Source organism: Parasteatoda tepidariorum, chromosome 6, assembly GCF_982258835.1.
Source record: "Parasteatoda tepidariorum strain Cologne lab strain chromosome 6, Ptep-v5.0, whole genome shotgun sequence".
NCBI classification, from domain to species: Eukaryota; Metazoa; Arthropoda; class Arachnida; order Araneae; family Theridiidae; genus Parasteatoda; species Parasteatoda tepidariorum.
This window is the reverse complement of record NC_141760.1, coordinates 52,171,786-52,185,743: the sequence shown is the minus strand read 5'-3', so window position 1 is coordinate 52,185,743 and position 13,958 is coordinate 52,171,786. Positions and strand designations below refer to the sequence as shown.

Here is a 13,958-nt window from a genome sequence, read left to right as displayed (position 1 = left end):
AGACTAAACATTGCTATATAATTAGAAAGACTGATGAAGCTAGTTTGGAATCTTCCAGATTGTTTGTGTGTAGATCAATTACAGAGCCAAAATCTTAAAATATCATCATAATTTAATGAAAACATTATAAACTTGATCATCTAAATTTTATAGTATTTTATTCTATTTAGTTAACGAAAATATTTGAACAAGCGGTACACTGGCTTTTTAAATATACATATGCATTGGATTTTTAGATAATTGAGTTTCCTTTTCTCTATAAATAATAATTATAGATATGCTGAAACCCTTTTGTTTTTCTTAAATAAAACTCTGATACCTTGTATATACCAAAGAGTACCTTATAGCCAGAACTACCTAGGATTATGGCAGTGTTTTCCAAACTTATGACTTTTGTGTACCCTTTCTAAATTTTTCGTAACGCTGTGTACCTCTAATCAAAAATGAATGTATATTTTTTACTATAAAAAAATTACACAAAAGTTAAAAATCACAAATGGCTGTTGACACAACTAATTGTTAACTGTTAACTCAGCAAAAAATAGCTAATAGAAAAATACGTAATCGTAAATTTTCATGACTAGCTTTGTTTTTAAAATTTTCGTTTGTTGCAAGATATTTTGTATAAGAACGCGTACCCCAGCTTAACTCTTCCCGTACCCCTGGGGGTACCCGTACCACACTTTGGGAAACACTGGGTTATGGGATACCTACCAAAATACCTAAGGGGCTGGTATCATTCTAAGTATAGATACGTTTTTATAAGATTAACACATGAAGGATTATATAAGTACTTCGATTGGATCAAATTATGAAAAGTCTGAAATACTTTTTGAAATTTTTTTAAAAATTAAACTAAACTCAGTGGCGCGACAGACCATAGAGGGCCAATACCTACTGCGCCTATCTCAGTTTTCTTGACCTTGGGCTCTGACTCTGGGGTGCAAGAGCAGATGTTCCGGCTGGGTGGTCAGCCAAACGCGGAAACCCCAGTGTATAGTTTCCAAGCATGCTGGGTACTCATTTTATCGACCCACTGAAGGGATGAAAGGCTGATTCAATCTTGCCCGGCCCAAGGATTGAACCAAGAACCTATGGCTTTGGTTCGATCCTTTTTTTCAATTAAGGAGCAATAAAAAACGAGAGTAACCAAAGTGGCCTCATCCGTTTTTCTAGTGTTAAAGTGATAGCTATCAAGAGTTTTGACTTTAACTCAAATCATAATTCCAAGTTGTTAATAATGAATGTACTGGGCAGCAAAAACATTCTAACTTTGATTATAATATGTTTATTTATACAACAAAACACTGAGGAACAATAAAATGTATCCAAAAATATTTACAGCATTGTCTATTAATAAAACAGTCTTTAGGTATAAAAGGTGGTACTTTTACTTCAAAACTAATAAAGAAGAAATTTCTAGTTTAAAAGAACTAGCATTTAACAAACCTAATTTAAAATGTTATTTATATCATCTATCATAATCAATATGTTACAATCATCTTATTGATGGATCAATAAAAAATACAACACAATGAAAACATATACGTAACAATATAGCAAATAAAATAGGAATCTACAGATTATATTGAACTACAAAAAGATACAACAGTACAAATTGATTATAGTAAAAAAATATGCACAACATGATGCCTTTGCATAAGGGCTGCAGTGTTAACTAATTTACAAAAACATTGCAAAGGCATGAGTATAAAATTATACATAAATCTATGCAGATAGTTTGAGAAAAAAAATCACTGATAATGATAATGAATGTTTTTAAGACGCTAAATGTGAAAAGTTATGTTGAAGAAAATAACATGGTTTTTTCAGTGAATTATTCAGAAATGGTGATGAGCAATAATTCTACAGTTTTATATTTTAGGCTTTTATCCAAGTTCACTGCATCAAAATCAGCGCTGAAAAATACAAGAAAAAACATTCTTTAATAAAAAAAAAATTGTTACAATGAAAGAAAATATTTTTAAGTTTTAAACAGTTTATAATAGCAATCATGTTTAAATAATGATATTAATTTTCGAACTATTAAATACATGATTTTTAAATAGGCAAAAACTGAAAAGAAACAATTTCGAGTATATTTATTATGAAATGTCATCGACAAATAATTGTAGAAGTTAGGAATTTAAAAAAGAAAAAATTGCTATCAGGAATTATACCATTATTTTATTATATTTGATTATCAGATTGCATTTTTTGTTGAATTACAAGGTCTTTTTAGGTATAGAATTATGTTCATGACTGTTTGTAATGATCTGCTTAAGAATTAACAATCTCACGTCTAAACTAAAAATATAGAATTCAGTTACATTCGTTCCTGTATTTGAATTGAATAATTCCTTTCTTAAAAAGAAAGAAAAACAAAATGCAGTACAAAGCAGGTTATACCTTATTCAAGGGTCCAGTGTGAATACTTGTGGTAGGAGGTCGGTTGCAAGGCAAAGGAGTTACACGGCTGTTCACAGGCTTTGGTGCAGGAACTCCGACTGGAAGAAAATCGAAACGAAAATATGAGTCTCATTTCATCTACCAGTAAATATTTTTTTCTACCATACATATATAATATTATTTTCAATTTTATGCTTGTGAGTTAATTCATGCAAAACTATCATGCTGATAGTGATTTTCATAAAATAGAAACAAAATATGCCCACCCCAATTTATTTTTAAATTCATTTTCAGAATTTTAATAAAATTTTATTATTTTCGTGTCTTTATTCAAATTTGTTTAAAAAATTTAATAGGTAATATAAAGAAACTGTCTTTCGCCTGGCCTCTCATTATTTGTTGTACTTTTGTACAAAAATGTATAAATATTTCTAAAGTATGTGTGCAAATTAACTTTTTTCTTTTTATGTTAGCTAACAAATAGCTAACAGTCCTTAGAATATTTGATCGTGCTATATTTCGGAATTGCAGATAGTGCTACATAAGTAATTGATCATTGAATTCGATTCAGATGATTCAGATTAAGATTTGCTCCTTATGGGGCAAGTTTTTCTAATTGATAGTGAAATAACAATTGTATCGATGACTGCAAACAGAAATTTTCGGATTTCGTTAGCATTTCAAACCACATCTAATGATTATCAGAACTTTTATATGCATGATGTTTAAGTTAATTATGTTTAATGATGGTCAATATTATTTTTTAAATACAGGATAAAATATTAAATCATAAAAATAAATTTTAAATAATAAATAAAAAAAAAATTAATATCTTCCAGTGAAAGCGGAAAAATAAATAGCCCTTTAATTTTAGATACACCAGAAGTCAATTGAAGTTAGGATCTTTTTTATAGGTTGAGAAACTCAGACTATGAAGATATCCTTGAAGTATTCCACAATAATTTTTACAAATATACATACTTATTAAAAAATGCATGTTTAAAATAAAAATGGAAGTTATCTACTTACGTTTGTGGGAGGCGCCATTTTCAAAGAATTGATAGAATTGGGAAACATATGTAGCGATACTGAGGGTATCTGGTTCATCATATTTCACCATGTCCTCTGCCTCCAATAAAGCTGGAATGCCTAATCTGTCTTCAGCAACTTGGAAAGCCTACAAATCATTACAAATATTTAGTTTATCATTCTATTCTATTACTAATGTTAAATCTGTCCTACTATATGGATCTCAAACATAGCACTGCAATAAAAATAACACGAGAAAACTTCAAGTATATTTATTAACAACTGCTTAAGAAGAATTTTGCGTATCAAGTAGTTTCATAAAATTTGTAATGCAGAAATCCTTAGAAAAGCAAAACAGAAATCTATTGATCTGGGAATTAAAAAACGTAAATGGAAATGGATTGGTCATGTTCTGCGCAAACTTGAAAAATTTCAAGTAAAGCAAGTTTTTGATGGGAATCCTCAAGGCAATAGAAAAAGAAGACCAAAAATACTTGACGCTGGGAGCTGATTGTAAGCGAATTGAAAAGAGGAAAGAGGCAAAATATCTGGCCACAAATAGAGTAAGATGGATAGAAACCCTATGCTAACATACACAGCGCTTTTTATACGATTTTTCTTTTCTTTTTAAAAGCTGTTGATGGCGAAAGTGGAAAATTTTGCTATTGAAAGTTTGGGACGAAAGCAAATGTGTCAGAGTTTCTTTAACTTTTTGTCCTGGGGATTCCATAATATTTACGAATTTTTGTAGAATCAGACTCAGTTTGCAAATCAGACTCAAGAGTGAAGCTATTAGTCTCTTTACTTTTACTTCAATATACTTCGATAGAAATGGAATAAAAATTTTTGACCTCATTTTAATTTTTTCATGCTACCTGAAAATTTGAAAATCTGGTTTTCGATCGCTCCATTCTTTTCTTCAGGCGATTTCTGCTTAACAATGGCAATTTTAAATAACTATTTACAGTGCGCAAAAAAAAAAAAAAAAAAAAAAAGACCACCTTTTTGATTTAATGATCAGATGTTTACATTTTAGGACTCATTCTTAATGGTTCGAGGGGGTGACCTCAAATATGCTATTTAACTACGGCAGACGATATTTTAAGTTATGAAATCAGACACAAAAGCGTACTTTCTCTGAAAAAAACATAATTTTTATCGATGAATTCGGATTTTTAATTCTGATTGGGATTCAGGGGCTAGCCGCAATAAAAAAAAATTAGTTTTTGCGTACTTTGTAATATCTCGAGAAATTTTTAAGCGAATTGAAAAAAATTTGCACACAATTATATAATTCGTTTTATCCAAAGATAATTCCATGCAAAAACGTTTTGGTAAATATTTATTATTTTTTTTATTAAATAGGGGTTGAGAAAATTTCGAATTGTAAAGTATACAATGTTTTACGTCACTTCAAAGTATGTAATTTTACATGGTTAAATACAAAATTTGAGTGAAATCTTTTGAATAGCTCCTGAGAAATGGAAAAATGCACATTTAAAATTCGATTTCTTAGAAACCTATTCTACCGATTTCGTTCAAAATTTGAATTTTGCCATGTAAATTTACACACGTTAAAAATGATGTATAACATTTTATACCTTACAATTCAAATTTTTTTTTGATTAATTTTAAATTAAATAATAAATATTAAAAAAAAATTTATTTTCTGCATTGAATTATTTTTGGATAATCGAATATTTTCTCGAGACGTGGCGAAATACGCAAAAACTAAAATAAACATTCAGTGGTCCAAACTTTGGATCGCTCTCCTGACTAAACTATGGGGACCATATTTTCAGATTGCGGTACTTTGGGGGTCAGAAATCCGAATTCGTTTTGAAAAAAGGCATGCTTATTCAGAGAAAGTTCGTTTTTTGTGATTGATTTCGTAATTTAAAAAAAATCGCCTACACTAATTAATTAGCTTACTTGAGGTCAACGCCTCAAAGCATTAAGAATGATTCCTAGAACATGAATATTAGATCAAAAGTTATTTAGGGTGGTCCGTTTTTCTTTGGTGCACTGTACTTCTACATTTCATCTTACTTTACCAAATTTAGTATCATTATATTCTTCATTACCTCTTTAAATCATTTTGATTCGAATGAGAGTCCCAAACAAAAGACCCCGAACAAACATGAATATTCAGATTTACAACGGAATATTTTAATCCCAGTTTATTGCCATTAGTTTTTTGATACAAATTGTGTAAACATAAAATCTGTTTTTAAAAAAATTCAGAGGTTTTTTATCAAGAAAAATAGAATGAAAATTATTCATAAAAGATTGTAATATAATTTTCGATAGTTCGATAATTTCATTTACGTAACTAATTAGACAATAATTTCATCCTTCCAGTCAGAGAATCCAGTAATTTGAGAAAATTTAAATATATTCACCAGATGGAAAAGATCATTTGGATTAAGTTGTAAACATAAAACAATAAATTTTCAGAATTTTCCTAACATAAATCAACACAGTGAAAAAAAATCGTAAATTGCTTCGTCTTTTGATAATTATTCTTTCATCACCTTTATTAAGATTTGATTAACACGTTGAATGCCACGCAATATTTACATGGCTAGCCCGTCTGGCCAAAATGATTTTCTCATTATGTATTGCATTAATTTCTTCAAACCATAATATTAAAAAATTAAAAGCATTAAAAATTTACTCGAATTATGTGTTTCTAATAATCTTGGCTTCGACGGTCACCGGTGACCCCAGCAGCGCTACGAACAAATTCAGTGCTAGTCACCGGTGGCATTCAACGTGTTAAAAAAATGGAAAACAAATTTCCCCTGTTTCAGACTAAAGACACGAGATAAAAGTTCAAACACGAAATGATTTAAACAAAAGTACTGCTTTTCCATCATTAAATAAAAACTTTTCAGTTGTTTTTTTTAAAAAAAATTTAAAAGTAGATGCTTCGAAAAGTAATTATAAAGAGAATGCAAGCAAATTAAATTCGGCTTTTGTAAAATAATAACAACTTTAAGTCACTTATTAAACAAAAAGAGAGATGTCTTCTTTTTTTTCCCTTTCAAACACGATATCATAATTACAAACATTCATACCAAGATCAAAACCTACCAACCTATAAGTTCACAATACTCTCTGCTTACTACATTGGTGGCATCACGAAAACATAATAAAAATTGCCTAAATTACTTCAGACTTGCTTCGCCGCCCAACCCCATTAATTCCTACCAATTAATACAGGAGGTCTCAAAGCGTGCAAACCAATTTTTACTTCCGACTTTCACTTACAACAGATAACGATTCTTGCACGATCTTTACACGTTTTATGTAGATTGCTTTTATCAACGATTCCTGACATTAGTAGGGTAAAAGTTCACTAACGGGTTAGGCATGGCCTAAATACATGGGCCCTACACAAAAGGATGATTTTGTGGACTCCCTCAGAGAATTTCTAATAGGTAAACAAAACTAAGTAATTGAGCTAGATCTTTAGAACGTCTAAAGGATGAAACTCGTTTTTATTAACAAAAGTAGGATTCACCTTTTCTGTTTGTAAGGTGAAAGAAAAAATATGTGTGTCACTAATGTTAATAAATTGAATCGTGTGTATATAAAAAAAGGAGATAATTGAAAATGCCTCGGCTTTTCAGCAAGCAAATTGCATCTAAAGTGTTCCTTTCAAATTGCATGTCTTTCGAGTTATGTATTATTTTATTCAGTGATCTTTAAGGGTTAATTAAAATGATCGCCTCTGAGAAATAATTGCTTTGATGTTTTGAAGAGAAGGGTTCATTAAAAACAAATTGCTAAGTATAAAGAAAAGTGTAGAATGATGTAAAAATGATTTTCCCTTTTTATTTTATAAAAACGACTTAAATGCGTAATTATTCATATTTCTTAAAAACTTTTCGTTGGCCTTTATTCTGAAGAATTTTTATTCATCTTTAATTGTATTAAAAACGTCTGAAAAGAAGATAATTTCGACAATTTTAATTCTACTCCGAAGTGGAAAATAAACATTTGTTCCTTTGGAATTATAGAAAATTAAAACGTGCTGTATGAATTTGCTTTTGTCCTAAATGATTGACCCAAATATTTTCTTAACAGTTAATAAAACACTCTGTCCAAGTTAGTTAAATATGCTAATTTATGAAACATAAATTAATTTTAATTGTAATGTCTTCTACGATATTGTCAGAACTTTTTTTATTTTGGACAAAAGTTAAAATGCGAGTTTAAAGAAATAAACAGTTCAAAATAGTCTTTTCAATGATTTAAATAAGTTTTAAAAACTAATATATACTCTTGAAAAAGGTGCGTATCAAAATCAATATATAAATTCATTTCGCATTTTAAACATTTTTTACGCATTATTCACTACTGTTCTCCCAAATGGATTATACTATCGTATTTTTTAATATAGAAAGACCATCGCGCAATCCACTAATCAACGTGAATGCTTTATTAATTAGTAAAATAAAAAAAAAAAAACACTTGTCTTCTGGATTGGGTTCAAAATTACAAGGCTACGGAGGTGAACATTAGTAGTCGTAAACCACAAAAAATCAGGTCGGCTGTTCAACGACGGTTATAAAATGGTTCGAGGAGAACCGTGGTGGCTCAGGAAATAGAGTATTCGCTTTCCAATGAGGTGAACCGATTTCGAATCCCAGAGATACGACTTCCGCACACTGCTCGCGCCGACTACAGTTCTGACGTTAAATATCCTCAGTGGTGATATCAGTGCTATGCCTTATTTTTTAACATGAAATATACTAAAAAGTACATGTATTTAAGTAGAAAATAAGCAATTTCCCTTAAAATTAATATAAGACTAGTTTTATAAATAAAAAATATCAATAACATAAATTTATCTATTTTCTTAATTTTTTTGGGTTTTAAATTCCAAATAGACTTAAATTCCCTGCTTTTTCCAGATTGATTAAATTCTCTAACTTTTCCTGATTTCCTTGTTCTATGGCTACCCTTGTTGCATGTCTCGAACTATTTAATTTAGTCAACCAAAAACTTAATTTCAAGAATTATTTATTAATTTTTATTATTTAACTTAATAATTATTGAAAATATATTTATGAAAAGCCGTATTGTGGTTTCGTCATATTAAATTACTTAATTTAACTTGTAGCTGAACTTCAGATTGATAATATGATTTCTAAAATGAGAATAGCTGTTAAAATATTTTAAATTTTTTTTCGTTTAGGTTAAAGTTAAATTTCGTTAATTTAAAATATTTTAAACTTCTCGTTCTCAATAATAATAAAAAAAATAAAAAATAAATTTAAAAAAAAAAAAATCTAAATTGTTGAAGTGCAAGTAAATAGGTTAGTATTCAACTACGATGGGGAAAAATGTTAAACAAACAAAAGAAAGCAGATCTTCGCTAGTGAAAACCACGATAACTCTAGGAAAATATATAAATAACGTTTAAAAAGAAAATGTCTTTATTCAATTGACTGATTTCAAAATCAAACACATTTTTCACAAAAAAGGTACTTGACCTGAAATTTTAAAAAAGACTTTTAAGGAAAAACATTCACTACAATAGCGAACTTGGCAAGCCAATGGATAAAAGTCCTGTTTCCTCCGATTTTCTTTAATTTCATGACAAGCTCTACCGCTTAACCGTAACTGTAGACTTATTGCTTATGAATTACGATGTTAGGAAAAAGAAAGTATAATATAATCGTTACTCTTTTGTTTTTCACGGCTGGCGTGGCAGAATAATGTAAAACGTTTATGTAATTGAATCCTTTTTACTCGTTTTTTCTCTCTTTATCTAATTTTAAAGAAAATGGCCGAAAGCGATTATTTCTTCCTTCAAATTTTTGAAAATATAAATTTTATAAAAATGTAATTGCATTATATAGTACAATCCTACAAATAAAATAAGAAATAAATAGCAATTACGTTTATTTTCGTTTTGAGGACTTAGCTTATCAGCTCAATACAAGAAATGGATAATTTTTATTGGCATTTAGAGATGTAATTTCAATGTGAATTTTGGCAGCTGTTTTTTTTTTTTTTTTTCTTTGTGTGTGCGCGCGTGTTATGGAGCCCTATATTATCGATTTCCTTATGACGGAATTATGAAAAAGAGCATTATCAGTATTATAATCAGCTGTGAATATAACAAAAGAAACAATCACTAAAAATGTTTAATGTGAAGAATAAAATGCGTAATAGTATGAATTTGCTCTTGGGGAATGTATTATATTTTATTTTATTACCGTCGTTGAACAGCCGACTCAATTTAATGGGTTTACGACTACTAATGTTCAAATCTGTAGCCTTATAATTTTGAACCCAATCCAGAAGACAAGGGAACTCCTGGATAGAGTATTGGGAGAAATTTGTTTCGTGGAGGACTTTTCGATGGAGCTAACCAGCATTTGCGTTACAGGGAGAGGAAGACCACGAGAACCTCCCATGGTTAGTCTGACGGCAAAGGGACTCTAACCCATGATCTGTCTACCACTGGGGATATTTCACGTCAGCATTGTGGTCGCTGTATTTGGTTGTGGAATTCGTATTGACCAGCCTTCGCTGGGATTTGAACCCGGTTCACCTCATTGGAGGGCGAACGCTCTATCCCCTGAGCCATCGCGGCTCTGGGGAATGTATTTGCTAAAAATGAATGAAATAAACTGAATTATGATTTTAAAAAAAAAAACTGATATGAACGCTTGGAAAAAAAAACGCTTTCTTTATTCTTGAATTATTATTTTTATCTTGAACTGAAAATCTCAAAGAGAATTAACTAATGGAAATTCTTATAAATGCATATTCTTTTCATAATTCATTAATAATTTTAAATTTTTTTTATTAGCATTTTATATAAGTCAATTCATATAAACAAACGAAATATTAAATGAATCATTGGAAAATTGATTGGATCTAAATATAATTATTAATGGTTGAAAAAAAATCCTAACTTAAGGAACCCGTGTAATACTTCCGCGGAACCTCTGAGTTCAGAGAAATATCTTCTTAGAACCGTAGATTTAGGGTATTCAGGAGTCAAATTTTATTTCACCAGTTTCCCATGTTAACGATTAGAGAACTATATAGTTATCATTTCCGTAAGTCACTAAATATTACTTTTAACTAGCTTTTCTTTCCATTTTATTCGTTAAAACGTCTTCTGTGGTGTGGTTAACAAATGTTAATTTTTATAATTTTGAATATATTTTAAACTTGGCAAAACTTTTTTTTCAAAGCTACAAAAGCAGCTTTGAATAAGTTTCAACAAAATATTTAAAAGTTTAAAAACGAAATTTGGGAAATCCTTTTATTTAAGATGCACAGTTATAAAAAATGTAAATTTTTCAGGATTTAAATATTTTTTGAACTTCGGCAAACCTTACAGAAATTACTATAGGAGCTAAAAATAAATTAAAAGAAGAAAAAAAACATAAAACTTAAAGAATAAAAGAATGGCAACTAATTTCAAATGACACGTTAATAAATAAAGTTAAACAAAAGTTTAAAAAAAAAAAACTTGCTAAGGGAACGCAATTATACAGACTTATTGCTTTTCTTAAATTTTAGTAAATGGAGAATAGAACATTTGACACACAAAATTTAACAAACTATGATTTTTATTTTTCGTATAACTTTCCTCAAAACACAATTATCTAAGTCATTTTTAACAAATGCTTTGATCATTTTTGAGAACAAAATCTCCGATATCGAAGAAAGATTAAGGTGTAAGCGATATTAAATGTGTGTAAAGATAAAAAATTAATGAAGAATAACAATGGAGTAAGTTAGTTGGAAGAAGAAAAAAAACTATAACAAATGTTTATTTTTGTTCATTAGTGTAATCATATAATAGTATTGTTAAAATTATCTCAAACATTTCCATAATTGGTATGAATGAGATTGAGGGGGATTAACGGTATGTGACATTTCAAGGAAACTATAATAAACAGAGTGGTACAGAAGGAATTAAACAACTTACAAAATATTTAACTTACCAGTGCATTATTATACAGCATGTTTTCTTTGGACAATGATTCAAAATCACTGCAAAAAAGAAGAGAAGTGTGTCATAATTATACCGAAGGAAAAAAAACTTTTAAAGTTGTTATTATTATTTGTTAATTCTTCCAATTCATAAACATAGTTTTTTGTGCGATTAATAATCATGCAAGATCTAAATTGAGGAATTTTATTCTAGCAATTATAGTTATAAATAAAATGACTCATGCCTATTAGCGGCAAACGTACTCGTACAACAAAATAGTAATTATTTTAAGAAACAATTTTGATAATTATAAAAATAACTACAGTTTGTAAAAGTAATAATAATTCAAACTAAGTTTCTCAGACTAAAAATGTTTAATTTAAATTTTATTAAGGTTTTCAAAAGCTAAAATTCTAATATTAAAAAAGAATTTATGCAACTACAATATAATGGTATAATACCGTTGGGAAGATTTTGTAGCTACAAGATTTTCCCAACTAAATGTAAAATATTTTATCTTAGCATAGAGTAAAATATAATACAAACATAATTTTTATTAGCAGTAATATTAATTGTTTGTAAGCATCGTTTTTAGCTACAAGAATGTTATGAAACATTTAGAGTTTAAGCCTACTTTGTTGTACGTGTATACAAGCAATAAAATTTCCACTAGTCAAGAAGTGGAATTTAAATTTTTATGGTCCACATAAACTAAAAAATCAATTATTTTAATGATACAAAAAATTTACGCAACCATGCGGCTTAGAAGCAACTATATTTATCTTAGCCAGCGAAGTATCGCTAATATAGTTTAAAAACCCATGTTAGCCGTAATATTCTATATTTAGTTCTTCACATTAGAAGAAAATTGTACTGTAACAATTAAATAATTATTAGTGTATTTTATTTGAATGATAAAGACAATGATAGGGTTTTGAAGACGAAATGCCGGAAGTAAATTAGTTTAACGTTATTTCTGTGTAGTTGCGCTCTGCGAATTTGTTATTTTATCATCATATATATCATTTAAAATAGTGTTTTTTTTCCTCAAAGCTGTTTTGCCAAAATGAATAAAAAAAAGAAAAGAAAAGAAAGGCCAAAATTTAAGAACCTTATTTTTGAGACAAAGCTATAAAAAGATAATAATTTAATGCTAAAAAATTGAGAATTATTGATTTATATTAATAACTTCCATCCAGGTGGAAAAATCTCGTTAAATTGGCAATTTTTTTAAAAAAAAATTTTTTAAATAACTTTTCAAATGTTTATGCTACATATTTGTCTGTTCTAAAGTCTAAGTAATTCTTCATGGCATGGTATCAAAAACTCTCCCCCCCCCCAAAAAAAAAATTAAAAAATATAAACTGTGTTTTTTTATTTTTTTTTTTATTTTATTTATTTTTTTTTATTGTCATTTTGCCCCAATTTCACGATTAGCATGCCTAGGTTTAAAAGATAGGCAAAACTTAACCTAACATGCTTGAATAACTGGTACGAACTCACAACTTAATTAAAAAAAAACTCACATAAGATCGGGTCTAAAATGGTGTATCAAAGCGCAGAAAGCAAGACCATCTTTCCATGAGGTGGACATATCATTGACTCGGACATTTCTGTAACCATCCGTTACTCGTCGGCACCACAACTCCAATGCTCTCATACCACGTTTCTCACCCATTATGCTAACAACAAAATATCTGAAAAGGAAAAGATTGAAAATTAATTACATTTGCCACAAAATTCTTAAGAAGATGTGTATTAGAAAATATTTTATAAAAATAACAAGAGAGAAAGGTTAGAAACAACACAGTAGCAAATCTCTTAATTTTTCGTTGTGGCTGTCTTACAGAATGTGTTTAATTATTCTTTAATAAAAACAGCTATGATAATTAAAAATGATTAATATGGCGTTTCTAGTTATACGTCTGTTAAATCTGAATAAAACAGTGTAAAATTATGCACCACGAACTTTTTCTCGTTTTCAGCAGTTAGATTGCTAACATCTAAGACCTTAATTAATAGTGCTAAGTGACATACATTCCAGAAGGTTTTCAAAAATCAAATTTGGGATTGGGATACCTGCAAGTGACATAGTGTGGATATCTCAATCCTGATTGCTTGTTGAAGCGTGGCATTTGTTTACGTTAGCATTTGTTATTTAAAATTGTAGTAATACATTCAGTGTTGCCAACTGCTCCGGACACGCCAAAATGATTCAAAAAGCGGTTAATAACTACAAATTAAATTTTGCAAATATTTGACTAATTTTGCTTGCTTTTTGAAAGGTATAGCATGACATAACTACTATAAAGTGGTGAATTATATAAGCCTACGAAATACTTAGAAATAGTGGTGGATAAAAATCTACTAAATTGAATTTATTAAACCAAGAATCACAATTGATAAACTACCACTTTAAAATATATATTTACTGTCCGGAGCAAGTTGGCACCTCTGTACATTTAAGGTTTTAGTGTACTCAATAGACAATTGTATGTCCCTTTGAGATATACACTGGCTATTGTCTCTTCATTCACGGCAATGGAGG

General features: G+C 29.1%; 1 protein-coding gene across 2 annotated transcripts in view; it reads right to left on the bottom strand.

Annotated features, from left to right (window-relative positions):
* Positions 1 to 1,272: 1,272 nt before the first annotated feature.
* LOC107437772 (MICAL-like protein 2) overlaps positions 1,273 to 13,958 on the bottom strand; it is a 52,948-nt gene continuing 40,262 nt past the window's right edge. For both annotated transcript variants that reach the window (XM_016049873.4, XM_071178673.2), the window contains exons 2-6: positions 12,937 to 13,107; positions 11,421 to 11,469; positions 3,439 to 3,586; positions 2,410 to 2,507; positions 1,273 to 1,919 (exon numbers count right to left, since the gene is read on the bottom strand). In XM_016049873.4, the coding sequence (XP_015905359.1) occupies positions 1,914 to 1,919; positions 2,410 to 2,507; positions 3,439 to 3,586; positions 11,421 to 11,469; positions 12,937 to 13,088 (453 nt within the window). In that variant the 5' untranslated portion in view covers positions 13,089 to 13,107 and the 3' untranslated portion in view covers positions 1,273 to 1,913. The remainder of the gene's footprint in view (positions 1,920 to 2,409; positions 2,508 to 3,438; positions 3,587 to 11,420; positions 11,470 to 12,936; positions 13,108 to 13,958) is intronic.